This window comes from Xiphias gladius, chromosome 9 (genome assembly GCF_016859285.1).
Source record: "Xiphias gladius isolate SHS-SW01 ecotype Sanya breed wild chromosome 9, ASM1685928v1, whole genome shotgun sequence".
In the NCBI taxonomy this organism is placed as follows: Eukaryota; Metazoa; Chordata; class Actinopteri; order Istiophoriformes; family Xiphiidae; genus Xiphias; species Xiphias gladius.
In genome coordinates this window covers 12,088,743-12,116,335 of record NC_053408.1, presented here as the reverse complement: position 1 = coordinate 12,116,335, position 27,593 = coordinate 12,088,743, and the positions used below count along the sequence as shown (strand labels likewise).

Here is a 27,593-nt window from a genome sequence, read left to right as displayed (position 1 = left end):
TTAACTTTTCAACTGGGTTTAGCTTATTATCACATTTATTCCAAAGCAAGTAAATGTTCAACTCCTGCAAAAAGAGACGCCTACAATCTTCCCCGGCCACAATTACCACTTGTTTTATGAACAAGTCACTTGGAGGAATGTCAACAGAGGTGTGATCATGCGATCATAGAGAATAACTACCTCTGTGTCCTCTTGCAAACTAAGTCCAAAGTCACTTACAGTTATTGCCATCCTTAACCCCACCCAACCTGCTGTTCCTGTCAGTGACGGTTGTGATTAGAGCTAGAACATAATGTTCATGAGGGTGGTGGAGGTGGACTGATACCCTGTCTACCATGTCTCTCCAAAACCTCCCATAGGTTTGATTAGACTGGGGTCTAATTAACCCAAAGGCCATATTTCCATTATCTTCACACTCATCAAACCAGTCAGTGACCCCTCATGCCCTTTTTGGAAGTATCTGCATTTGTCATGTTTCTCCACTCATTTATTATGGTTTTTCTAAGTTTGTCATCCAACTGTTTGTTGACACTGTTGTTGATTTACGTAGAATGTCTCCTCATCTATGTTTGAAGGAATCACATTATAAAAGCTACTGAAATAAGACGGGCCAGCAGTTGGCATAAAGATTAACCACTGACTGAAAAACTGGATCTGTGTGGTAATGGTGCTTTATAACCAACTCTACTGGCAGACAAGAATGTCAATATTGGACAATTCTGCAAAAGCCCAGACTATGTTCCATGAGAATTTTTTTATTTCCAGTGTCAGAGATTCTCACTTTCTACAATATCGGTATATAGCAACTACAGTTATAGTTGAGGTTAGGGAACGATTGTGATCATGGCAAGTAAACTATGGTTTAGGTATGGTTAAGATCAGGAAACCAAAGCACTTGGTTAAGGTTATGGAAAGATCATCGTTATGAACTTATCTGGATGGTGGTGTTTGGGCCGATTGCTAGAGAACACAGTTTGCTCCTTTTAATTTGAGGCTACTGAAACGTGTATTCACACAGTACAACAGGGTTAAAGCCGCTGATCTGATCCATATAAGAGGCAATGTCCATGGGAACAGTGCAACTCTCTGGCATCTCGTCAGTGTCTTGGATCTGCAGGTTTTTCACAGCCGTCAGCCGACAACAGCGTGAAGTCAGCGTGAAAACAAAAGACTCTTGTTGACACTGCATTCGTCTTTGACATCCCAGCAACCATTAACGAGGCCACGAGTACAAGATGCAAAACATTTTAGGGAATGTAATTTTATTTAAATGTCAATGTAACGGTCAATATTCAATCTGAGAGTATGTCTGTCAGGAGATCCTGAGTTACTTGGAGAAAAACAGCTTCATCCTCTGGCAGCAGGGCCTCATATCTAAAGTACAGGATGGCCGAACTGTGCTGAAAACACATTCTCCGCGGACAGACCACATGAAAGCTTGTAAACCGGATTCACTCACAGCAGAAGCAAGGTGCACCATCCTGCCTGCTTTTTTCCTGTTTTCTGAAGAAATTGGGTTAAAGGAAGCAGGGGTGGCTCCTGATTTTGGGCTATTCGAACATGTACTCATACTTTTACTCAACTGCAATTATTTGACAGCTTTTAGTTGGTAGTTACTATTCTAATTCGGGTTTTACATAAGTATCCACAAATATATAAAGAAATTGTTATCTTCATCACTACTTCAACTTTTGATACCTTTACTTTTGATATACAGACGGGTGAATAAAAAACTTGAATAAATGAGTGGAGAAACATAATGAATGCAGATGCTTCCACACAGGTTCACTGCATTGTACAATTAAGCAGGTAACATCCAATCGTGATCTGCGGCAGATATAAAAATGCTTAACACGCTACGTTGATTCTGATTTTGTATCAAGATGGCAAGAGGAAAAGATCTAAGTGACTTTGAAAGAGGGTTCATTGTTGGGGTACGGAGGCAGGAACTTCAGTCACAAAGACTGAACAATTGGCTCGTCTTTCAGAAGGAACAGTGGCTAAAGTTACATCTGCATTTAAATCTATGGGAAAGGCCTCGGTAAATAGGGTCGGACATTGTGGTCGCCAGCACACATTTGATTACCGTGATGCTCGTGTATTAGTGCGATATGTAAGGAAAAAGAGAAGAGCAGCTCTTTCTCAGGTGACTGAGAATATCAATTCAGGACGTGGTCAGACTGTGTCAGCAAGAACAGTCCGTCCACAATCACATAGAGAGGGATGTTATCGTAAGGTTGTAGTGCATAAACCCCTCATTACAGAGATGAATGCACTGGTCTACAGAGATGTGGGGAAAAAAGTGATATGGTCAGATAAGTTATCCCTCACCATATTCTGGACAAGTGGGCGAGTGCATGTGTGGCGTCCACCAAGAGAATGGTACAGGCCTTAATACTTGACCCCTAGAGTGAGGGGATCCTGTGGCCCTGTTATGCTGTGTGGGGCATTTTGCTGGCATGGTTTGGGTCCACTTATCCCCATTAAAGGGAAGTGTCACTGCAAATCAATACAAAGTTGTTCTGAGTGATCACCTTTATCCTATGATGAAAAATTTCTATCCTGATGGGCACTGGTCTCTTCCAGCGTGTCATAGGCCACGAGGGGTCACTGAGTAGTTCGATGAGTATGAAGATGATATCAATCATATGGCCTTCGCAGTCAACAGGTCTCAACCAAGTTGAACACATATGGGAGATTTTGGACCGAGGTGTTAAGACAGCTCTCTCCACCTCCATCATCATCAAAACTTCACATGAGGAAATATCTTTTGGAAGAATGGTGTTCATCCCTCCAGTAGAGTTCCAGAGACCTGTAGGATAAAGGCCAAGGCGCATTGAAGCACCTTGTGGCCCAGCACTTTACTAAGACACTTGAGGTTGGCTTTTCCTTTGTCACACATCTGTATTTTGCTGCTTTGATATATTTTGAGTGCAGGGCTTTTATTCATTGTTTTTAAATTGTAGGTGCTTTGATGGTGCTTTCACTAAATCTGAACACACCTCTCACCACACCATTGTCATGTTGGCTTTGGAACAATATGATTCCCGAAATGGACATCCGGTCCTTTCAGATCAGGGTCATGTACAACAAAGCAACCCTTACTGGAACACAGATTTCTACCTAGGCATCTTTGAGCTATTACTGACAGAACAAAGCTGAAGTCGGAGTCTTACAGGGACTTTTAGTGTATTTGAAAGACAAAAACTACACACTATGCACTTTTTTTGTAACAAAAAGTTTTTATTGGCTTCTCTAATCCGTTCATCATCTCAATAACAGGTACAGCCTGGGAAATCATATCACAAGGGGTCTAGAACAAATAAGACAAAGGAATGGGGAGGCTTCTGCTACAAAATTTGGTATTGAGGTGACAGAAAAAAAGCCATACAAAAATGTCTTTATCATGCATACTGGAGAAGAACTCAAAAAAAAAAAAAAAAATTTGAGAACACACATTTTTAGTGTTTTTGTACATTTTTGTAAACAATATCCTTCTAGAGATCATATCAAAACACATTATGGCAAGTAACAAAAATAAGGGATATAACATGAGAAAAATGAATGTTCTATGAGGCATCTAGAATGCAACACTGCTTGGCGTGGATGTTTTTACAGAAAAAAATTATACATTTGCATTTTGAGTCATTCGCTCTATAATTGTAAACACAGGCAGTGTTAAATGATTATACAATATGTCGAACCTATACTACAAATATTTCCACTACATACATGAAACGCGTGTCCCTGCTTTCTTACGCTTTAGTGATATGAGGTATATTTAGGTCAATCTTATTGTCTTTTTTTCTTCGTCTCTCATCCCACTCTTTTTCTCTCCTTTAAAAGCATAGTGTGTGTTTGGAGTGAAGTGGCTGGTCAGTCAGTCTTTGTTCCCTGTGATCTGAGCAGCTTCAAAGTCTCTTGGCTGTGGAGCTCACAGACATAGGAAAAGGAAAGTGGGTGGGTTGGGGGGCTCACAGGAAATCAACTAAATTAAATATCAACCCTGGCTGCCAGGATAGAATGGCTTTAGCCATGGAAGACAAAGAAGGCCATTGTTTATTCTTGTGAGTGCAGGGCTGCATTTTGGGAAGGGGAGGTGGATATAACGTAACTTTTCAGTTGTTTAGCTGTTTTATTGAAGCAGTTTCTTGCAATTACTAAAACGGTGAAGTTAAAAAAAAATCATTTAGAAAGGAAGAGGGAATGGGGGTAAGGGTGTAGGTCCGGTGATTACTTGCCAAAAAAAAATCTGCTACTGAGTTGTGACTAGTGGAGAATAAATAAAAGGGTTCCGGTATGCATCCAACAGATCCATGGGATTAAAGATAAAAGGGTTCCAGCATGTCAGCCCGTCTCTCAAAACACTTAAATACAAAGAGGTACTCTCAAAATCTTGTATAACAAAATTATGGCAAATCATCTTTTTACAACATCACCCGACAAACCGTAAGAACCCCCCCAGCCCACCCCCTCTCTCTTCTACCCTTGAGAAAAAGCAACATAAAATACATTTAAATGCCCATGGTCATGCCTAGTCAACCCCTATCAAACCGCATTAAACAATAATCCAGCCCTTCCCTTCCTCCCTCCCAGTCACCCACCCACCCACCCATCATCCATCCCTCCCTCCCAACCCCTGTTCACAGTTTTCTCCTCTTAAAATAATATTAATAATCATTAGCATAATACTCACGTATCACATATGCAAATTGAATGGGTTGTTGTCCTGTTCCAATGATGATTTGTTTAAAAAAAGTGCTTGTTTGATTCCATTGACACAAAAAGGAACAGCAAGGAGTGGAGCAGAAAAGTGGTGACTTGTTTGAAAAAAAGAAATCACTTCAGCAACGGCACGATAAAAGATCACGGACTGGTGTTCATTGCATTCTGAAAACGGCCATGACTGCGATGGGCAGGATTTTGTTTAAACTGTTTTTCTACTGGCCACTGGTGGGCACAGCAAGAGGAGTGCATGGTTAGACAGACTTAATCAACTGACTGTGTGTGCCAATAAACAGCGGTCAGTTATATTCAAACACCCTCTTCACTTCAGAACATGCTGTGTGCGCACCATGAGCTAAACTCCACTACAATTTGTACTACCCCGTGTACACATGTGGCTCTCAAGAGAAATGTGGATGTCTTCACATTGACACAACAGTACCATAATCTCGACAAAGCTACACGCAGTAGAAACCAAACATGATCGTGTATTGTAATTTGTTTTTCTGACGAGTTAATTTAAAAAAAACAAAAAAAAACAACAAAAAAAACAAAAAAAAAACAAAACAAAACACAAACAAAATCAAAGCTTTGTAGGCTCAAAGTACACCTGTAAAAACTGTGCTAATTGCATCTCATTATACAAAGTCTTATTACACAATTTTGCCTATTTTCCTGAGTTAAAAAGTTTCTTGTAACAGACAATATATACTTTTTTTGCCATTTGAATTCTGGGCCTTTCCCTGCCACAAATGTTATTATTATTGAACTTATCAACATTATTCATTATTACTTTACAATGAATGGTATGATTGGTAAAACACAAGGGTTCAGGAAAGAAGAAGAAGAAGAAGAAGAAGAAAAGAAAAAAAAAGAAAAAAAAAATCAAGCAAGTTTATAGCTACCCTCTAAATGTTTTAAATTACATTTAAATCTACGGTACGTTCATATCAAAATCACTACTCTTAAACAAAAATTAAGCGACTAAATACATAATAAAATGAGAATATTTAAAAAATTGCATTTGAGGCCATTGAAGACCCTCCCTGGTCATTTTTGTATTAACATTTAATGGCAGTGTTTAAAAAACAAAACTTTGCTACAAGAACAAAATTAGGATGGGTATAGGGACCGTATGGACAGTAACAGAACGGCCCCCTACTGGATTCACCTTATTTGACCCTTATCTGAAACTTTGGCTTGTTGGGGTTTTTGATCCTGTACTCACTGGCTCACTGACGTCAGCTAACAAACTGGTATACCCTGAGAATTCTGACACTGGAGTCCGTATTCGGTGGTCGACCTCTGCCCCAGGATCACTGCCATAGCTCAGAGGGGTCCGCCGGCCTGACTTGAACTGGGAGCCAAAAGCCTGGGCGAAGTTCTCAATCTGATACGTGGTTTCTTTAGGGGGGTTCAGTGGGGACAGGTCTGGGTAGCTGGAGCCGTTGGTGGGTGCAGTGCTCCCTCCAGCCTTGGGCTGCTGCCCCTTGGAACCCTCTGCCGGGGCAGTCAGGTCCTGGGGAGGTAGGTTGAAGGCGCTGGGGGAGTGCTGCTTCTCCAACTGCTCGGTCAGCTCCTGAGACGGAGTCAGCTGCTGGTGGCTGGTAGATTCCAAGCTGAGGTGGTAGCCTGCCTGGGAGGGGGAGCCAACGAGCATGCCATAGTGGGACTTGGAGGAGGACGAGGAGGAGGTTGACGAAGGGGCAGCGATGGGCAGTGGGGAGGAGACAGCAGGCGGGTAGCCACAATCCAGTGGGGATGTGGTGTACACGTGTTTGTCAGAGAAGAGGGGCCCTGTGGGACTGGAGCTGCTGGACAGTAGAGGGAAAGGCCCGGTTGGGCCAAGGCTAGGGAAGGGTCCACTATGGCTAGTGCGCTCCAGGGCCTGCAAGAGGAATTTGGAGTACTCGCTCATCACTGCTGTTTTATCACCACCGTTGGGTGAGTCATCCTCCAACTCAGGGGTGACAGGAGCTGCTGGTTGGAGATCAACGTGGTGTGGGTGGTCTGACAGGTCGAAAGTCACGTCATGGTGGTGTGTCCCCTCTGGCTTATGGCTATAATGGTCTAGCAGGCTCTGCAGTACCTCATCTGGAATGCCCGACTTGTCGTGCTTGAGTTCCAAGGGCGACGAGTCCAGCATGGCCAGCGTGGGCTCGGGCCCCAGGGAGCCCTGGATTACACTACTGCCCTGGGTTGCCATGTGCAGTGAGCTGGCTCCATAGTCACTGTTAACTGCGTGGAGGTAGCGCCGCTTTTTCACAAACTGCATTGCATCATCGTAGTTGCTGCTGGTGGTGGGCCCCTGCTTGGGACCCCCGGCTCCCTGGAGTAGACCCATATTGTCAAGGCCAGATCCCTCCACATGAACCATGGAGCCAGGCTTCTGACCCAACAATTTTTGTCCGTCAGCACTGTCTTCCAGAGAGAGGAGGCCCTTGTCAAGGCCCTTTCGACCGGCTTTTTTAAAGACCAATTTGGGAGTACGACCCTGCATGGCAGGGCCAGAGCCTGAGGGGTGCTCCATGCTGAAGTCCTGCATGCCCAGGTCACGGGCCATCCCCCCAGAGGATGAGGCTGCTGCCACTGATGCTGATGCATTCTTCTTCCTCTTGCGCTCACCACCTTCACCGTTTTTGGACTTGGCCCTCTTGCGTCCGGAGGTGGTAGAGTTTCCCTGAGTGAGTGAATAGCTGCCCTGGCCTAGCTCCGCTTCGCTGAGCTCCAGCATGCTTGGGTCCAGGCCCTTCTTTATGGCTTCTCCACAAGTCCGTTTGTGCTTCAGTAACCGATCTGTTCTTGAGAAAAACTGAAAGTAGGCAGAGGGATGAAAGAGGAGGAAAAGAAAGAAATATGAGTTCACTTTCCACAGGATGGACAGAAGTAGTTTTAAAATGTAAGTTTTTTTCCCAATCATTAATAAAAGGAAATGTACTGCAGAGGCAAGTAGCTAGTTTATATGACCTTGGCATTTCAGGAGAACATTACATTCCCTGACATCTTCTGACACAACTAATCCCACTGAGACAGATGGGAGGTAGAGAAAGACAAAATTTAGAAGTGTTTAAATGATCATTTAAAAAGCATCCAAAGCCAACAGGAAAAATATTTTTAAAATAAAGGCAAAACAGAAGCAAGCTACTTAGTAAACAAACTAGATGTTGCTTACTTGTTGGCAGGTATCACAGCGATATGGCTTCTCGCCACTGTGTGTCCTTTTGTGCCGCTCCATGTGGTACTTCTGGATAAAGCGCATGTTACACTGGTCACAGCTAAAAGGCTTCTCTCCTGCAAAAGATAGCAGTGACATTTTTCGTGGGTCACTCCAGTAAAGCCGTTGAAAACGAAGGCATTCATTCCAAAACACTCCAGTAGACTTTATATTCAAGTACAGAAACTCACCACTGTGGATCTTCTCATGCCGCTGAAGCAGGTACTTCTGAATGAAGCTCATGTTACACTGACTGCACCGGAAAGGCCTCTCACCTGTGCAATCAAGAGTACAACCATCCGCTCACCACATTAATATACACCCAGCCTGTCACATAACTATTTTCACCATATGGTCACAATGACAAGGAACCTGTGGCATTTTGTCCAACATCTGGTGCATGAATAAACATCAAGATAAACTCAATCAGACTGTCATGCTAAAGAGTATACCCACTAAGAATATGTCAGTAAATATGTTGAAGAACCTTTGTACTCCATTATGGATGTAAAAAAGCACTTGGCCCCATTACATAAAAATGTTTTATACAAGAACAACTTATTTTCCATGTCTAAATTGTAATATACCAATAATCTAGACTACAGAGACCTTTCGTCACATAAAGTTACACTTGGAAGAAATAAGGACAAAACAAGCAAAATTATCTAAATAAAGTGAGGCTGTTAAAAAAAAAAAAAAAAATTGCATTTTCTTTTAAATAATTTATGAGTTCAGGTTCTAGAAACCACGTGAGGAATTCCCAGCAAAGAGAATGACTAAGAAATCCAGAAATACATGAGTAATCATCGAGTCACCCATGGCTTTAGTGACTGTCTGGTTTTAAATAAAGTCCCAAGCACTCGTGGTGAAGGAGAGATCAGTTAAGAGTGGAGGATTCTGAAGAGTGCAGCTTATTTGTTGCCCGAAATTGATTTTGTTCTGAGAGTGTTATGTTCATTAATTGCAGTTCTTATTTTACATTACCTTGGTAAATTTTGGAAACATAGCCTTATGCCCACTTGCACCTTCAGATTCTCTCCAAATGGATCTGGGGCTGGATGTTTCATCAAAATTTGTCAGCTGCAGTCTGACACAACTCTATTATATATATTTAAAAGAAAGAGGCAGACACTTCCTTCTATAATGGTATCTGCTCTGCTTCTGACTAAAAATGTCATGTGTGCATCTTACATCAGTTGATTTATTTCACCATAAAACCTCTGATCAGCAAAGTAAGCATTATATTTTAACTGTTGACATCCTAAGGAAAAATAAAGCTCTAACAAGCAGTGAAAGTCTCTCACCTGTGTGTATGAGCACGTGTCTGCGCAAGTGGTAGGAGCTGCGGAAGGCAGCATTACAGTGCTCACAGATATGTGGTTTTGAGTTGGGGGACAGGCAGGCTCCATCTGCATCCAACATCATGGCCTACAGGGAGAAAATCATGAGTACAAGGGGTAAAGGTAAAATTTTGTTGACGTTCCCTCAGCTCGTTAGCATAGTTCAAAATCATTTAAAGGCTGAAAATACTGAAGGTGTAAGGCAACTCTTGTCATGTGCAGATATTTTTCAGCCAAACAACACATATTTTTCTGTTGTAGGGAAGGAGAAGAGGAAAACAGAGTAGAGATTAACCTTTGCAGCGTCGTTGCGTTTCCTTCGGGCTTTTCCTCCCTGCCCATCCCCATTGTTCCTCCGCCCTCTTCTACCTGCGGACTCTTTTGGCTCTTTACCTGGTCTTCCAGGCATCTAAGGACAAATAACAGAGTGTGTATACCACAATCTATAGATGGCAGACAGAGGCAGAAATCACTACTGTAAGAGTAAACAACAGTCTATAAATAAAAGCCTGTATAATGTTACTATTACTACTAATAACTACACAATGTATCACTTGAAACAATATAAGAACCACCACGCCTTCTCACCGGTTCTCCAAGGGAACGAACATTGCTGAGGCTGAGGTCATGCAGTAGCATGTTCTGGTGATTTTGGTGGTGGTTGCCGAAAGACATGTCCGGCATGTCGGTGCCACTCTTCCCCGCGCCCCCTCCAGCACAGTTCACCCCTACTCCTCCACCACCGCCATAGAGTGGCATACGGTAATCCAGCTCACTTAGCCGCTCCTGTTTAATGCCCATGCTGTGGAGGAAGCCCCCTGTGTTCGCAGCACTGGCGCCCTGGTGTTCTGGGGGTGAGTCACGTTCTTTCTTCAAGATCATCTCCTGGGGAAGCTCGCCCATAACGGACTGGGAGGCCAGCCGTGTAAAGCTGGTGACAGGTGGCAGGTGGCTGAACATCAGCATACCTGGTGCAAAATTGGGGTCCATGCCACCGTTGCGCAAAAACTCATTGCCTAATTTGTCTTGGATAATACTCATGGTGGTGCTTTTGCTTTGTGCAGGGGAGAAGGAGGGCAATAAATCTAAAGAGGAATGCAGAAGGAGAATATCCTGAAAGAGAGGGCAGATGAAAAAAAAAATCCATGTGAAGTATTGATGATTACAGACATGAATAAGTATACAATCCAAAGTAACTGTCACATGTCTTAATTATAATATCTCATCTCTTATAAGTATTAGCAGTTCAGTAAATTTAGTCACTGCTACATATCCTTCACAGTTTGTACTGTGTGAGCTATAATGTTCTCTGAATTTCCCCTCAGTCAAACATTAATTACTGTATTGGATTTATTAGGCTTTACTAACAGAAGCACCGGGCACAGTTACTGGAAACCATAATGAATATTTTTGCACAATTTAAACTGTAGAGAAAAAAAAAAAGTCAGGAGAAATCTCTAAATCAAAATAAATATTTCATTTTGTACAAGTTTTGCTGATATATGGCAGAGCATATTAAAACATTTAACAGTAAAACGATTAAATACTAATTTAAGGTGATTTATTTATCATAGACGCGATAAGATGTGAGCCATCTGAGCATGAAAGTTAAAATATTTAGATTAATCTATAACAGCCATCAAATATAAGGTTGATTCAAATACAGTTTGAATAGAAGAAATATTAATGTGGTTAATGTGTGCCTAGGCGTTGGTAAAATAAAAGATCTGGTTAAAAAGCTCCAGAAAAACATAAATTAAGGATGAATGATATCAATGACTTATGTTCTATCAGGATTTAATTAAGTGACTTTGGAGTAAAAACTGGGAATCGCCGCACTCCATCAAATGAAAGTTTCAGCTTTGAAATATTTTAGTAAATTTTGTTCTATATAAAGAAAAAGACTGCCTCTGTAATAGTTAATCCACGTATTGTATTGTTCTACTTGCGACATTTAGCACCACATGTGACTTGGATTGTAGCCAATATAAAATCTGTGCTGTGGTTTAATAGCTTTTAGACAAACATCCCAATTGTTTTAACACTTTTATTCATGCCGGACAACACCACTTGCCATCTTTGGATAATAACGCAACACGAGTGCAAAAGCTGGGGGCATTGGTTCCAATATTGGCAAATTAATCGGTTCACTACACTTGCCTAAAACAAACGATATTAAGGTTAAATCCAGCGATACATTTCAGTAATTTTAGGTGGGCGCAGTCGGGTGACTACGCGGGACGTGTATCGAAGCGAGCGAAGAAAAGTGACTGGAGTGAGAATTTATTGTTAAGTCTAGACCAGCCGACCATTTGGCTGCGCGACACTGAATTCAACAGAAAGCGGATGAGCTTTTGTGATGCATAATAGTTAGCATAGTTAGCTAGCCGGCTAGCCACAATGAGACACAATCAACGTTATCTCAAGGTCCTCAATCAAAACAATCGTCTGAGACATCCAACAAACCATAATCCCTCATTCAAATAATGTCGGATCAGCATTCAAAGTTATGTGATCTGAAATACGCCGTATTTGTAGTCAATACGTTTCTAATTTATTCCGTTATAACCAATGTAACGTTAGGTTTAGCCTGCTACCTGGTGTTGCTATCAAGCTAGCTAACGCTACAACAGGATCCACGATTTGATGCTATTAACACACATTGGGACTATTTAAACGGCAATTATATGAGGTGGAAGTACCCTGAAACCAAATAGCATGAAATAGTCAGAGAAAAGTATAACAACATTCGATATGGTGAAATTGAATAGCCAGTTTGCTTTGAAGTCAGCGACATGAATTGCTCATTCTCCGGTTCCCAAGCTTTGATGACGCTCGTGAAATCAAATCTGTCTGGCTGCGAGCAACGCTGGCGCTTTATTTATTGATAGCTAACTTTAGCTGTAATTACAACCATATATTGCTTACCAGCACACCGAGCTAGCGAAACCTTCCTCGGCGCTTACTGTACATGTCGACTCCAGATCCAATGGCTTAGCTAAATAAAACTGTATGCTTTGAGGCGGCTGTGTTTATAACAATCAAGCTGCCACGAGCGACCTAGCTAGCTAGCTAGTTAGTTAGCTAGTTAGCTGCTAGCAGCCCCGACCGAAAACCCGCATTACGGCCCATGCAACAGAAACAATGATGCTGGCTCTCACTGCATCTGCCGTTTGCGCCGAGCCAGGCGTCTCCGTCGCCTAAATTTCGACAAAGGCCGAGCGCTCGCCACGAATAAAAAGTCAATTTTGTTTCCCACTCACCTACACATGACCGCAGTTGGTTCCAAACGTGCCTGTATTGTCTCCGTATTCGCCGCTTTGGGGTTTTATTGCCAAAACATTGTTCTCCGGCGGTCGCTGCTTTCTTCCATCTTGTCCTGGCGCGGGGAATTATGGGTGTAGCGGACGGGTCGTGAGAGGAGACAGGCGAAAGCTACCGAGGTTTGAGAGAGTCTCACTGGGCAGGGATGACTTAAAGGAGGTGGACGCATTAGCATGAGCATTTATGCTGTACAATAGCCCTGCCACAAATTTGACGTTGTGTGCTAAAGTGTTGTGACTGTGTCAGTCAGGTACTTAGAAAACTGACCACACAGTTGTTCAGGGTGCATTTTCAAACTGGATTGCATGATGTATTGTTCATGTGTATTGCCAAGTGGCCCCTCACCTTATTGCCTAATGCAATCCAAATGAGGCTTGCACGGATTTGTTTCACATGCACATAATTAGGAATGCCTCAACTCTCTTTTTTCCACCAAATTCAAAATCTGTCTATATCACTGAGATCATTTTTTTTATCAGGTCAAGCCACATGAGGCCATGGACTGCGTGGCTAGAATTTGAGTCAGCAACCTGAATGAAGGAAATACCACATTTTGTCAAGGCTTAATTACCAGTCAGTTCAACTGCCCAACTGCTGTATTTTTTTGAAGTCCAAAAAAAATACACTTGGATTTTTGTAATTTAATTAACTGTAAATTTGTTAGGAAATTTGCGTAACTAATGTGCAATATCAACTAAGGCAGGTCCTACATTATTTAAATGAAAACTGCGTAAGCACACTGACTGTAGCAGTGGTTTGACAAAGTAACTTGCCAGAAAAAGTATGTAATGTGGATCGGTCACATCGGGCAGTTGCCTGATGAGCTTAATAAAGTCAGTATTGTTACCAATACTCATCTGGTGTATCAAATGGGTGCATCCCTACACATAAAAACAGCACTGGACCTGCCCTGGAGCCCCAGACCACGAGGGCTCCAAAAGCTTCACTGTGAATTGATTTTAGATTTTAGATTCATCACTGATTTCATCAGGGAACTTGCGCCAATAAAGTACAAAATCAACAAAGTTGAGTTTTGCATTGTGACCCATGTGGCCCTGTGTTGTTGTGATGATGAGCGGGGGGGTCAATATGTAAGTATAATATGTTAATCTGGCCATGACAAAATCCATGCATGTAGTTAGTGACCCTAAATCTAAATGTTTTAAGACCAGTTCAGAATTTTTATTGCAGTGGTAAGTGGTGACTCTGTGGACATGGCCCTTTGTTGTGTTATTCTTTAGACATAATTGAAAAGATTCTGTTGGCGTGTGATGGATTCAAGTAATAAGAGTGTCCTTTCCTTTGAAATGTTGAGGCACTACATTTGTGGTTGAGTATAACTGGTTATTCGATTGCTTGGATAATGACTCTTGAAAGCTTTTCTTTTCCCATTGATGCATTTTTCATTTGATATTCAATATCAGCAAGTATTAGAAGTAGATAAGACAGTATTTGGGTTCTTACTGCAGTTCAGAGCACGTTTAACATCATTTCCTGGGCACAGACTCAAGAGTCAACCGCAAAAATGGACATAGTGCAAACCAACACATCTTTAATCATTCCCCGAATACATAAACATGGTTTTCCTCTTCAGCTTAATTGCCAGGTATCAGTTTAATGACTGCGAGTCCCGATTTCCTGCCAAGTGGGTTAAAATTTTTCCTCGGTGAGCTTAAAACAATAAAGTGCTCATTTAACAGTTCTATGTGACAAATTCTAATGTTAGTAGCTTTTATTTTTGGTGCTTTTCATTTGAGTTGGTCTCATCAGCTCACTCTCCAGTTGTCTGAATAATGTTATGGGATTCAGACTTGTTTTGTACGTGTGTTAGGTGAAGCGTAGTATTTCTGATGAAAATGAACAACCAATTTAATCTGATGTACTTTTAACTGTAAAAAGGTTAAAAACGTGTGTAGCTGAACAGCCATTTTCTGCTTTACTCTTCATTATTTTACATTAGTTACCAGTTCATTAAGTACACATGTACTATCTAATGCAATCAAATATAGTACCTCTGCAACAAATCTTATTTTTGTGAGGTTTACAATGTTCAGTTTTTGCTGTCATCGTGGTTTTGCTTGTGATTAAATTATACTGAAAGGTAGTCTGTATTTTTTTCCTCCTATATCCACATTCATGAGTTAACATACTCTTCATGAACATGGAATAACTAAGTGAAAACCTGAAGTGATGTTTGACAATCGAGTTGCATCCGATAAATGATCACTGAGAGCCTTGTGGGTGTCAAAGAGCAAGAATGGGGAGGAGATCATTTATAAGAGATTTTGCAAACTTAAGTGATGTCATGCCTCTTGAATTGTCCCTTTGTGGCCACAGGTCATTTCAATGTCATCTATTCATATGAAAATCATCATTATCATTATGTCCAAGTAAAAAAGCTGCAAATAGTAAAAGCATTTTACCATGTTTTTTTAAATTTGGTTTATACCAAAAGCAGCCCTCAAACCTAATACCGATCAACGCACTGTGCTGGTTGTCACTTTATTATAACGCTGAGGTTAACAAGCTGTTTTACGAGTGTAAGATGATAACATTGACAGTGATGATGCATACCAGAAAGGAAAATCACGTTTTGTTTTTTTTTTGCAAAATTTTCAATGCACTCAACTTGATATTCCTTTGTGGATAAATGCCATTACCTGCTTTTACAGAGGTACCATACACTCTCACATCTGGTCTACTGAAAAAATACATTGTACAGATATAGTGCGGATCACATCACTGCCCTCATTAGAGCCACAGTGGATCACAGCAAAGATTTCACATTCCAACTGTGTAAATAGCTTTGACAACAAATAGCCATATTAATTTAAATAATGCTGTAAAGAAAAATGCTTATGTAAAAATGTAAGAATGCTTATAGGCTATGGTGACCAATTACATTCCCTGAACAACCCCTATAATATTCCAATAAACATATGTTTTATCTGAGACACTTCTTCGCCATCTGGCCGAGACAATAACTTTAAATGGAGTGTTCCCCAGTGCACGCTGCCGTTCATCTACACTTATCGCTCCGCACCGCTCAAACTTTACTTCCGCCTCGGTAACACTAGGGGGAGCCAAGTGGCCGCCCATCACCACAAGCGCTGAGAAAAAACAATTTTGTAGTGGCGCGTGTTCCTCAAAACAGAGATAATTGGGCACCGGGAAACACATTTCAAAGTAATGTGAAAGTAATAAAGTGAAATACTGAAGGGTTGTTTACGGTTGACTCCACTGTTACACTGTTTGCTCGCTCCGATGCTTTTACCTGATTGGGTAACAAAAAGAAAAAAGAGATTCCCTCTCTGTAAGCCCACATCAGCACCCCCACCCCTTCGTGACAGAGAAATTTGCCACCCGGGCTGCAGTTCCTCTACAGTCTTTAATTTGAAGTCACTCCTACCAGACCGTGTTCCCTCAGGCAGAGGTGCGCACTGTGGCCCGCTATTCACATTCAAAGGGGATATTGAATAGCAACAACTCAGCTGATCCACCAAGGACAGACCTCTTGAATCCAGCTATTCTGAATAGAGCTGTTGTTTAAAAATGTTATTTTGACTGTGCTTTTTTTTTTTTTCCATGCATGGATGAGACCTGAGGAAATAAAGTTGGCGCCCGCAGGAGAGTCTATTTTTTTTGCGTAAAGGAACGACTCTGAATCATGTGTTGCGCAGAATCTCTGCTCACTTACGATTAATTTACAGGAGAGGAGCGCGTCTCCATCTCACAGGATGCGAGTCGCCCGCTGAATGTTACTGCATGGTTTCGGGCAGGGGGGCACCGAACTTGCCTAAAGAGCCTGATTCTGCACAAGTATTGATTGCTTGTCACAAGTAGGGAATTGATACGATGTCAGCCATACGGCGGAAATTTGGGGAGGACTACCAGGTGGTAAACACCAACCGGGGCATGACTTTTTCCGCCCCGGTGAAGAGAAAGAGACAGCGGTTCGTGGAGAAGAACGGCCGCTGCAATGTCCAGCACGGTAACCTTGGCGGGGAGACCAGTCGGTACATCTCCGATCTCTTCACCACGCTGGTGGACCTCAAGTGGCGCTGGAACCTGCTCATCTTCATCCTCACCTACACGGTCGCGTGGCTTGTCATGGCTTCAATGTGGTGGGTGATCGCCTACATCCGCGGCGACCTGAGCCACGGCGGCCACGACTCGTCCTACACCCCGTGCGTCGCCAACGTGTACAACTTTCCCTCCGCGTTCCTGTTTTTCATCGAGACAGAGGCGACCATCGGCTACGGCTACCGCTACATCACGGAGAAGTGCCCCGAGGGTATCATCCTCTTCCTCTTCCAGTCGCTGCTGGGGTCCATCGTGGACGCCTTCCTCATCGGCTGCATGTTCATCAAGATGTCGCAGCCCAAGAAGCGCGCGGAGACGCTGATGTTCAGCCAGGACGCGGTCATCTCGCAGCGGGACGGGAAGTTGTGTCTCATGTTCCGAGTGGGAAACCTGCGCAACAGCCATATGGTGTCCGCGCAGATTAGGTGCAAGCTCATCAAGGTAGGCTACAGGTTATGCAGCGGGGGAGCGCAGTATCTCCAAAAATCACTCAACAAATAGGCACAATTTGGCGCAGTGAGCACCTGCCTCTTGCTCCATCTCAACTCTTGAAATGCCATTAACCGAGGCTGCGACTAACTGACAGTCACTTCATTTGCTCTGAAATTGCTCATTATGTTTTTTGAGTGCTTTCCAAGTCATGCATTGCATTTCTATTCATCCCCCAGAATTGACTGTATTCCCCGAGGGTCCCTATGATTTGTAGAGAGGCTATGATTTTAACACGAGGCTCCAACATGAGACGTTTTTAAATGAGTGGCCATTTACATTTACCCCCTGCAGCAACTACTTCATTGTCGGATTCGTCGTGAGCACAGTCCCCCGCTACTTTCCGCTCTCTTGCCTCTTCATCTGTGAACTGCTGAGTGTGTAGCCTGGTACAGTCAGGGTCATCCCAAACTCCCCCCCCCCTCAGTCAGCAGAATGGCCGCCAGTGGGCTGTATATCTGAGTTTATCGTCCGCTTCACATGTCCGCAGACGAGACGAATGGGCCCCCGGGGGACAGTAGGCGGGGGACTGCGTTTACTGGCTAAAAGATCTATTGAACCAATTCCCATACTTAGTGGGCCACAATGGGGTATTTCCCAATGCCACTCTTGCCCAAAGACAAAAAAAGTCACTAATCTGAAGCACCCAGAGCTCCACGAGGCAGTGATATACCTTTGCTTAAAGTGCATGCTCCTTTGTGTGTTGAAAAGACTCCTGTTGTGTGTTTTATGTACAAGTCTCGCGTTTGCTCTCTGTAGCAGACATCCCCTTTACGTCCAAAACATCGGGATCATATCCGAAGGACAGCGATGCTCTGTTGTGACAGGGAGAGTCAGTCGTGCTTTTGTCGTCTCTGCGGAGTGGCATGATGATCTCAAGTGGCAGTTTACTTTTTGAACCTCAAGGGAGACTCACCAGAAAGCTCCCAGTATGCTAGTATCACCATTAGTGCATTAATATGGCCATGTTTAATGCTTTGTGCTGCACACTGCTGATTTTACCCGGGCATATAAAATCATTTAAAGTATCGTTTCCTGTCCACTCTCTGTCATTTTCCTTTTGATTAGGATAAAAAAAAGACAGGAAATTTACCCATTTAAGAAATAAAAGTCACTCAGTTTCACACATTAAAAGTCCTGATTAAAGAACTTACTCTCACTCTTGTTTCGGCTCTCTCTGTGATGATTTCTATTTCATTTCATCATATGCTTTTTAATTAATAGCCCACAGAGGCAAAGTAAAATATGGTGCGTCAAATGCAAGACACAAATGCAATATCACCAAATTTTCTCCCTCCATAGAGGGGAAGAGCCTCATTCAGTTTGATATTCTGTTAGAGTTGTCCGTAACTTCTGCTACTTTCATTACATTAATTAAAAAAAAAAAAAAAAGATAAATAAATAAAAGCAGTAGGACATCCATCCGTGGGGCATGCTGTCATATTTGACCTGGGTCAAATTTGTGAGTGCACCAATATTACAGATGATGCCTTAATAGAATTGCCTCTTTTTTTATGCCGCATGGGGCCACTTCAGATTAATTAGTAGAGAGGAAATTTTGAGATAGTTGAAATTATGTTCTGTATTTGATCCCATATCAACTAATTTGCACAACTAATTTGAGCTGAGATTTGCAACTAATTGGTTCTGATTCATAACACTCAAAGCAGGACACCCGGGAACAACCTCTGCAGTACTGTTGCAGATTATATGCAGTGGAGTCCAAAAGTGTGAGAGCATTTTCCCATTCACTTGAATGGTACAGTACATTGTGGAGAACCAGTACTTTGGCTACACTGTACGTAACTCAATCTTGCCTCCACTTCTTAGGCCTTTTTTAAGTAAATGAACCAGCCTGAATGTAACATAATTACTGTAATCCTAAATGCAGTAGCAACATTTTTTGTTTGACGTGCTTTCACCCATCTGTTTTTCTTATTTTTCACTTAAACAGTCTCTGGCTTTCTTTCAGAGATCAGTTGATTAGATTCAGGCGATGAGCCTGATCTGGGATTTCTGCCAGTAAATGATGATCTTTTAAATTATCATTAAATTGTCTTTTAAAAGCCGCAGCTATTCATGCGTTGGTGGAAGGTCAGACATCCAGGACTTTGAGCATCACATTCAGTGCATTCAATCATGCCCAGAGGACAAACAGTAAACAATCAAAACATGCTTTCTGAGTCCATTTTTATCCAGTGCAGTTTCTGATGTTTGTTGCAGGATAACGTCTTGAAACAGATGTGGCGATTTGTCATATTTGGTCTTTTGGATTCTCGATTAAATGTGATGTTAAAAAAGCTACAGCATGCTGGATACCTCTGTGGCACATATTAAGATGATGTTTTAAGAGCCCATAAAACTATGCCGTGGTGGTGTGCGACCGTACAGCGTACAGTGGGGGTTGCTGTAGAGTAAATTGACTCTACAGCAACCCGTAGTACTATAGCTGCACTGTAGAAACACAGCCGTGGCTTGTGCTCAGTTAAAACACAGCCCAAGGTCACTGTCAGATGGGATGCCCACAAAGCTGACTGGAGAAATGAGGCATGCGGCAGTAAATCCTAATGATGGAGCTGTGTAAACGCACTGTGGCATGGCACCTGCTATCAATTGTCGGTGTTATTCAGGGATGGACATGGGCTGTAAATACTTATGGGGCCTGGATACTCTGGATTTTGCCAAAAATTAAAATTGGTCAGGGTCTTGATGGAATTACTGTGCAGGAATGCAGCTATAACTTTTGCACATCTTTTAAAGCAGTAGCCTGGCTGGGTTTGTTTGCTTAAAATAGATGGCATGTATTTAATAGGAGTATACTTTTACAATTCTACATAGAAGACCATTGGCAGTATGCTTCCATTCGCTATGATCATTAGTGTCAACCTTATTATCCTCATGTTTCCCAAAAGATTGTTTTATGAAGTATTTTATATGACCCCCCAAAAAAACCCAGTAGATTGTCATCCACTTGTACTCAATTTATCACCTTCCAGCAACCATTTACAGTCGGTCGAGCTGCTGGGACTTTGTGATTGGTTGGTTTTTTCCATCCTTTGCTTACATATACCAGGGCTTTTTGTCTATATGAATTTTACCAGTTGAAGGTCTGAGAATAGAGTAAAGTGAAGGGGGAGCTGCCACTGGTTCCTGGAAGTGCTTTTCCCCAGTCTGTATTCCCATTTTTGAATTTTTCTTTAAACAATATCCTCAGTGTTACTTATTATGGAAACATTCTCATGAATGGTGTAACAACTATACAGGTTTATGTTATTTTCACCAGTTTTAATTATTTCTACTTCCTTTCTGTGAAATCGCCTTTTGTCCATCAGTTTGGCGCGGTGGACAGATCTAAATACTACAGTTCACATGAGCCTTGGCCACCATTACTATAGCGAAAAAGGCCAGTCAGACGCACGAATCTCAGCGGCAGTTTTCTCAACAGTATCATCTTTTGCTTTCCTCCACCGATTGCAGAACACATATCAGAAGTTTAAGCAGAATTTTTATTGTTTTTTGTTATACAGGGTTTGGAGTTTTAAAGTAATACCCTGAAATGTTTGTGCACCCAGGCTTGTACCTTCAATTTTTTTTTTTTTTTTAAGAACCATATATTTCTAACACAATTGTCGTGATCGTCAATGGGAAGAATAGATGAGACTTTTTCCTCTGAAAACCATCGGCGCCTGACATAGCTGTGATGACAGTTTATGATCCCACACACCTGTCGATAAACCTTTCTGGAATGCAAGAACTTTGTAGAAATTGATACCTGCTGGGAGGTGTTTTTTTAGAAAAAAAAAAGGCACTTATCGTCAAAACTGATGTAGATGTAGCCACAGTTGAAAGAACAGGGAGTACCCAGTCCTCTGAGTGTGAGTCATATTTCATTAGATATTACTTTTTGTGTAGTTAGACCCAAATTTTGTGTCAAGGGTCACAAAGTTGCAAGTGCCTACACTTCAGTTTTTGACTTGAATTCAGTTTTTTGAAACATTATCCCTTGGCAGTACTGTGCATTTCTCTATATCCATAATAGGCATATTAACTTAAAAATATAACCTTGAATCCTCATTAATATTAATACAGCTTTCATTAAGAAACCAATAGAATAAAGTGGTGCACCTGCAGCACAGGCAACATTAATTTGAGAAACATGTTTGCATCTGGTTTGCTAGCAGTGAATGAAGAAAATACCCTCATTCTAACAAGAAAAAAAGCACTCAGACAAGAGAGAAACAGCAGCAATGTGGCAAACAGGACCGAATAAAAAGACCGAGAGACAGAAGGAGAGAGTGACAGCTGGGCGGTGCTCATCAATGTCAACAGAAGCCCGTCGCAGTAGGTTGCTCCACAGCGGGAGATGAGTGGTAGGGGCTAGTAGTTGCATGTAGACAGGCATGGATGCAGTGGTTTAGCTAGACAGGCACGCAGACATGTCAGCGTGGCTCACCACATCTCCCACCATCTAACTCTGAGGGAGAAGCAGAAAGAGGACAACAAGGAGGAGAAGAGACAAAAAGAGAGACAGATGAATTAGCTTTAATGGTGCTGTCGAAAGATTGGGTAAGGCAGCTCAGATGTGACGTCTTCGTGAGCATTATGTTCCATGTCCAGCTTAAGGCTCCAGCTGGACACACATGGACATATGCACACAAATACACAGCTGAATTAAAGACACACAAACACACAAGAACAAATGTGCGCGCACATACACACATGTATAATTTTCGCTCTCGCGCTGTCACTGTTTGTGTTTCTTTGCGTCTCACATACACGCCTGCACACAAATAAACACACACACACACACACAGACACACTTTCAACTGAGGATGAAGTGAGTCACCAGGGAAAGGGCCTGCTTTCACTCAACCTGAATCTCAGGTGGCTTGGTAAATTACGCACTCTCTCTATATCCAGTCCTCTTCCAAAGGCCATTAATTTCCCCCTTGTGGTACTGAGTGTTTAGCGGCAAAAAGAGAACTCACAAGGTTTTCACCTTGTTAAAACCAGTCAGTGTCAATCAGGTTTCTTCTTCCTTGGCAGAGGTGTAATCTTGTTGCAGCACTATGGTGCTTGTCAGTGGAGCCATGAACAGTATCTGTAAAAAAAAAAAAAAAAAAAAAAGGGGCTTCACTTTTATAACTAAAACCGCTTAAATATGCCTTCCCAGGAAATTGGTTTCCAATCTCACTGACTTTGACTTCCTGACTTCCTGCATCAACTCAACGACAGTTTACATTTTCAAATGATTGGGTGAAATAAATAAATAAATGTATAGATATGACAGGCTTTTAAAAATGATTGGATGTGCTGCTGCCACTTATAGGACGAGGAGGAAGCTTTTCCCGAGGCAGTGATCAACAGCAACCTGGAAAAATCAATAAATCTCACACTGGTATTTAAAGGTTATGAAATCCTGAATTTTGCCTGTTTTGAGACCTTATGTCCAAGAGATGCTGCAGGATGGGAGGAAGAAGCTGATTAATCAATATATAAGTAGTAACTACCACACTGGGGTGCATTGAGAAACTTGAACTACCGGAAAGAGCATCGATTAGAAAATCTATTCATAATACAGATATTTCACATATAAATGTAAGGCATATTAATGACAACAAAAAGAAGTTATGGTATTTTACTCATTACAAGATTACCCTGCAGGCTGCAAGGACAGGCAGGTGGTGTGGCTTTTTACAAACTTTCTTACTTTTCAGGCGTTCACACTTTTAAAGATTGTTCTATTATTTAAAACATTGCAATTTTTTTTCTTTTTTCTTTTTTTAAATCCTGGTTTAACTTCAGTAGACGTGCGACATAGGCTCCCCATCTGCATATTTCAGGAGCACCCATCACTGATACAGCATGATGGGTGACACTTTCCCTCACCAAGGCGAGCCAGAGATCTGTGGGCAAAGACGTCTTCCTGTGAAATGTCACATCCTTCTGTCCTCAACATCACTGTGAATACAAATGGCAGTCTGTTTGCCATCTGTGGACCAAGTGGCTCCTCATTCAAAGGGCCAGGGAGATTACTCTGCATACAAGTTAACATGAGGTGACAGGGAGAACTATTTGAATTGAGCCATAGAGGAATATAACTTGGTTTAGGTAATAAATGTTATCAACTTGGAAAGAGGATTTTCTTTTCTTTTCTTTTCTTTTCTTTTCTTTTCTTTTCTTTTCTTTTCTTTTCTTTTCTTTTGCTTTATATTCACTGGTATTGATATTGGAATTCATATGGGTTTCAGCAAGGTTTTTATCTTTGGCCCTCTGAGTGAAAAAAACACCCGTTCCTTTGTAATTCATTCATTCTTGGCATATCAGCTGGAGTTACAGGCTTGCATTTGACAGCACAAGAGGTTTTATAAGCTCTAAGTTTTCCTCTTTTCCACTTCGTTTAGCATCCTCCCTAATTCCATGTTTTAATTTAACAGCTATTTTATTTGATTGAGTTTGATTTCTCAAGAGCGAGCACTAATGTATTCTCCATAACCTAATGATACTTGTCTTTGAGGCCAGGCTCCTACAGCGAATTTTCAAGTACTCTAATGTCCTGGCAATGAGGAGGTTTGTACAGAGTAAATGATTACACCAGAGTATCTTATATATAAAGGTTACCAATGTTCGTGTTGTCTGACGGAGATGTAGGAGACTACTGATTTTCACACCTTTATTCTCAACTTTACCCAGCATGTCTACCCGTCAGTGCACAGAGAACAACATCAAGGTCCAGTGAAGTTTTGTTTTTCCCCTGGGTGTATTGTTCCACTATCTATCACAATGTGCCAAGAATATGTCCAAATATTTGTTTTTGTGTATTTTTTCAAATCAAAATCTACCAATTTCTCCACCAAAAAAAACCCAACAACAATATTGTTTACTCGTCCTGCTCTCAGAGACAATTTTCCACTTAATAAAATGTCATCATAGATTTTTGGGATGATTAAACCACCCCCTTCCCATTTTACAAAACAAGCAGGTGTGTCAAGCAGACCCCCACTGAAGCAGCTGTGTCACAGGTGGGTGATGGCTGACATCATTTTACAAGAGCATCAGTCTGATCAATACGAAACGTAGGACTTGTTGAGATAAAAACATTTCCTTCTTCTTCATTCCCTTCCTCGTTAAGTGGGGATCATGGAAGAAGTCCCGAATAGCTATTAACACTTCCTGTTTACAGGCTTTGTCCTGCCTGCTTTTCAGGCCTAAAATCAACTCCCTCCTCACTTTAAATCCCACCCCAACACACTGTTTCGCATGGAACAGTGTCAAATCACAGAAACAAAATTACCCTCTCAAAGCTATTTCATGGGACCCTTAACACTGCTTCAGTTACATTCTCATCAGGGCTACACCTGCAAAAAAATACATGCACACACATGTATACAGTATATGTAAGTGGTATTGGATGAAAAATGTTCATCTAAGTAGTGCAAATTAACCAACAGAGATAACATAAAAATCTGTCCTGGCTGGTGAAGTGGGCCTGCTAGACTGCAAGCCATCCTCTGGGTCATAGAAACCCTGTATCCATGTGGATAAAGGTTTTTACATTTTCTGCAAGACAACAAAGCAATGCCTTGAATTTCTGGAGGGCTTCCATTCATCCCCTTGTTGTTATTATTCATCCCTGCTATCCATCAGGACCACCGACTTTGGTCACTTCCTGTGTTGTGCTTTATACGGCTAAACAGAGTTCTCCATAAACAAAAGGGCAATAATGATTGTGCCTGCGGTTAGTGAGGTTAAAAAGGCAGGCAGGTACAGTTAAAGTAGAGTGAGTTAAGCCTCCGTTTTAAATTCTCTGGGCTTTCACCAATTAAGTCAAATTAATAACTTGTCCATTGCAATAGTTGACCTTGTATGAAAGCAAATAATAGCTGTAATCATCTAATTCTCATAAGGAACTGATTACCTAACTGTGAAATTTAACCTCTACTGAATACTTAATGTAGAAATTTGAATACCACTTCATTTAAATTGCATTGAAATATCTCACTTGGTTTGATGTCTAAATTTAACCAGTCCTATTAGAGCAACTTGATTTTTTTTTCTTTAGGGAAGATGAACATTTACATTTTATATCTCAAGTTTTTAAACCCCACACCTTGAAGATATCTACTGGAAAATTCAAAGAGAAAATTCAAGAGGGGAATTAAAACTAAAATATTTTAGTGCTATAAATTAAATGGTATTTAAATTCAACATAAAGCATTTGGCAGTGGTTTGATTACACAATTAGGTATTCAGTTGCTAACAGATTCAAAATATTATTGTTATCATTTATTTCCATAACTCTGTGGTCTGACCCCACTGTAGAGGAGAAAGTTGAAGAATTATTGCTAGTAAATAAAAATGTAAATATAATATGTCCTGATTGTGTTTCCAGTCCCGGCAGACCCCAGAGGGTGAGTTCCTGCCCCTGGACCAGTGTGAACTGGACGTGGGTTTTGGGACTGGGGCGGACCAGCTCTTCTTGGTGTCGCCTCTAACCATCTGCCACGAAATCAACATCAAGAGCCCATTCTTCGATCTGTCGCAGCGCTCTCTCATGAACGAGCAGTTTGAGATTGTTGTGATCCTAGAAGGCATTGTGGAAACCACTGGTTAGAGCAAATTCTTTTTTTTTTTACATGTGATAACTTTGAATAAGCTTCCCTTTCCCTAATCAGTTGTTTGATCATCATTTAGCCTGTGGCATAGAGCATTTTTCAGTCATAAAATAAAATATTTAACAGAATGTTTAATTTCATGGTCTTTTAATATTCATCAGCACAAGCTCCTCTCTGTCAGTTTTTTTTTCTTTCATATTTCTGTCTGTCTCTTCCCTGAAAAGGATTCAGCACTTTTCATTTCTGCTCACTGCCTGGCTGTCTGTCCATTTTTATTTAATAGCCCACTTGCTGAAGTTTTCTACTTAGTGTCTCCTTTTTGTCTTTTTCTCATTTGTATTTGGAATATTCCTCTACACTAATGTCTCTTCACTCCATTGTAGGTATGACATGCCAGGCAAGGACATCTTACACTGAGGATGAAGTCTTGTGGGGTCATCGTTTCCTCCCTGTCATGTCACTGGAAGAGGGCTTCTTCAGAGTTGACTACTCTCAGTTCCATAACACCTTTGAGGTCCCTACACCTCCCTACAGTGTCAAAGAGCAGGAGGAGGAGTCTTCGCTGACATCACCCAACCCTCTGCCTGTTGCACCCACCCCCTCTTCTCCTCTGCTGGGTAACAGTGGCCGTGGAGGCCGAAGGGAAAGGCTCCTGTCAGCTGACTTTGCAGACCATGTAGAGGACCAAGCCTCTAGGCTGCCCAGAAAACTCCAGCGCATGAGCTCCACCAAGGAGGAGCACCTCTGGAGGGGGCTGAAGACAGGGCCTGCCTTGCCAGGTGGGAAAGCCTCCAGCACAGGAGACCTGCCGCTTAGTATTCAGAGGCTGAGGTCCAGCTCCATCCCGGCTGCGAGGCAAGGACAGCTAGAGGAGCAGGTCCAGCTGTTGTCCTTGGATGGAGATGCCGAAGAGGGAGAGCTGGAGAAACACAGACTACCAGCAGCCATTAGCACCATCGCTTCTCTGACCCCAACACCAATCCAGATCCCCTTGGTAGGGAGTCGACCGGAGGACAACCTGCCCCCCAAATTGCGCAGAATGAATGCAGACCGCTGACAACAGCAGACAACCTTTAAGACTAAAAAGACATTTTGAAAATTAAATCAGGCTTGATGGGCATTGTATATAAATAAAGACTACTGTGATATAAGTTTTATTTTTTCTGCAGATTTTGTCCAATATTTTACATTTACTTACAGGCTCTCTACTAAGTTGTCCATTGCCACAAATAGAAGGACAACACCAACAAGCCATCCATCCGCTCATACTGTGAGTCATTTTTGATAGATCACCATTTGTGCCCCCCACTGGCTTTTAATGCTTGTGCCCTTGTGCTTGTTTCTTTCACTTCTGCTCATTGAGTTGCTTTCTAATCATCTCAAGCAACAACTTTTTTCAATTGATCAAGCACCGAAGTGGCAGTCATAAATAAGACTGACCTAACTTGACTATTCACTAAACCCCTCCACCAAACACTGATTGTCCACTCATAGCTTAGTAACCTTAACTAGGCACTGGTAGGCATGTCAAGCTTTGGATTGCTCCTCATGCCTCAAAAGGTGCACCCTGGTCTGTAGTAAGAGTGATACTCGGCATTTAAAAAGTTTGGATGGTAGTGTTTTCTTTTAAACCTTCCAAACTGAAAGCAAAAGAGCAAAAATGTAAGTAAATGATTAAAATGTGGGTGTGTCTGCTCTAAAGCAAGCTGTAAACGTTAGCATGTCCAACTAACAAGCTTACTAACTGCAGTGCAAACTAAGTGTCACGTTAAAGGCCAAGGAGCACGCAATTAACAAACTACT

General features: G+C 41.8%; 2 protein-coding genes across 4 annotated transcripts; one reads left to right on the top strand and one right to left on the bottom strand.

The window, feature by feature from the left end:
• Positions 1-4,643: 4,643 nt before the first annotated feature.
• Positions 4,644-12,733, bottom strand: znf281b (zinc finger protein 281b). 3 transcript variants are annotated; one of them, XM_040136091.1, is made up of 7 exons: positions 12,543-12,733; positions 9,868-10,392; positions 9,575-9,688; positions 9,244-9,367; positions 8,131-8,223; positions 7,898-8,016; positions 4,644-7,537 (listed from the first exon to the last, which is right to left on the bottom strand). In XM_040136091.1, exons 2-7 carry the CDS (start codon positions 10,318-10,320, stop codon positions 5,909-5,911), a joined length of 2,532 nt encoding a protein of 843 aa, XP_039992025.1. In that variant the 5' UTR covers positions 10,321-10,392; positions 12,543-12,733; the 3' UTR covers positions 4,644-5,908. The 3 variants fall into 3 exon arrangements, with proteins under 3 accessions (XP_039992025.1, XP_039992027.1, XP_039992026.1); XM_040136093.1 differs by having other exon boundaries at positions 8,131-8,214; XM_040136092.1 differs by lacking the exon at positions 12,543-12,733 and adding an exon at positions 12,208-12,333.
• Positions 12,734-16,458: 3,725 nt separating this feature from the next.
• LOC120794327 (G protein-activated inward rectifier potassium channel 1-like) lies at positions 16,459-26,847 on the top strand. Its single transcript, XM_040135302.1, has 3 exons — positions 16,459-17,127; positions 25,568-25,784; positions 26,174-26,847. Exons 1-3 carry the CDS (start codon positions 16,459-16,461, stop codon positions 26,845-26,847), a joined length of 1,560 nt encoding a protein of 519 aa, XP_039991236.1.
• The last annotated feature ends 746 nt before the right edge of the window (positions 26,848-27,593 follow it).

What these genes read in the sequence shown, in the direction of transcription:
- znf281b (XM_040136091.1), bottom strand. Translation starts at nt 10,320, where the DNA reads ATGAGTATTATCCAAGACAAATTAGGCAATGAGTTTTTGCGCAACGGT. An exon ending in TTCGTTCCCTTGGAGAACCG is followed by an intron (nt 9,689 to 9,867) that starts GTGAGAAGGCGT and finishes ATTTGTCCTTAG; the next exon opens with ATGCCTGGAAGACCAGGTAA. An exon ending in GCATGAGAAGATCCACAGTG is followed by an intron (nt 8,017 to 8,130) that starts GTGAGTTTCTGT and finishes TATCTTTTGCAG; the next exon opens with GAGAGAAGCCTTTTAGCTGT.
- LOC120794327 (XM_040135302.1), top strand. Translation starts at nt 16,459, where the DNA reads ATGTCAGCCATACGGCGGAAATTTGGGGAGGACTACCAGGTGGTAAAC. An exon ending in TTAGGTGCAAGCTCATCAAG is followed by an intron (nt 17,128 to 25,567) that starts GTAGGCTACAGG and finishes TTGTGTTTCCAG; the next exon opens with TCCCGGCAGACCCCAGAGGG. An exon ending in AGGCATTGTGGAAACCACTG is followed by an intron (nt 25,785 to 26,173) that starts GTTAGAGCAAAT and finishes ACTCCATTGTAG; the next exon opens with GTATGACATGCCAGGCAAGG.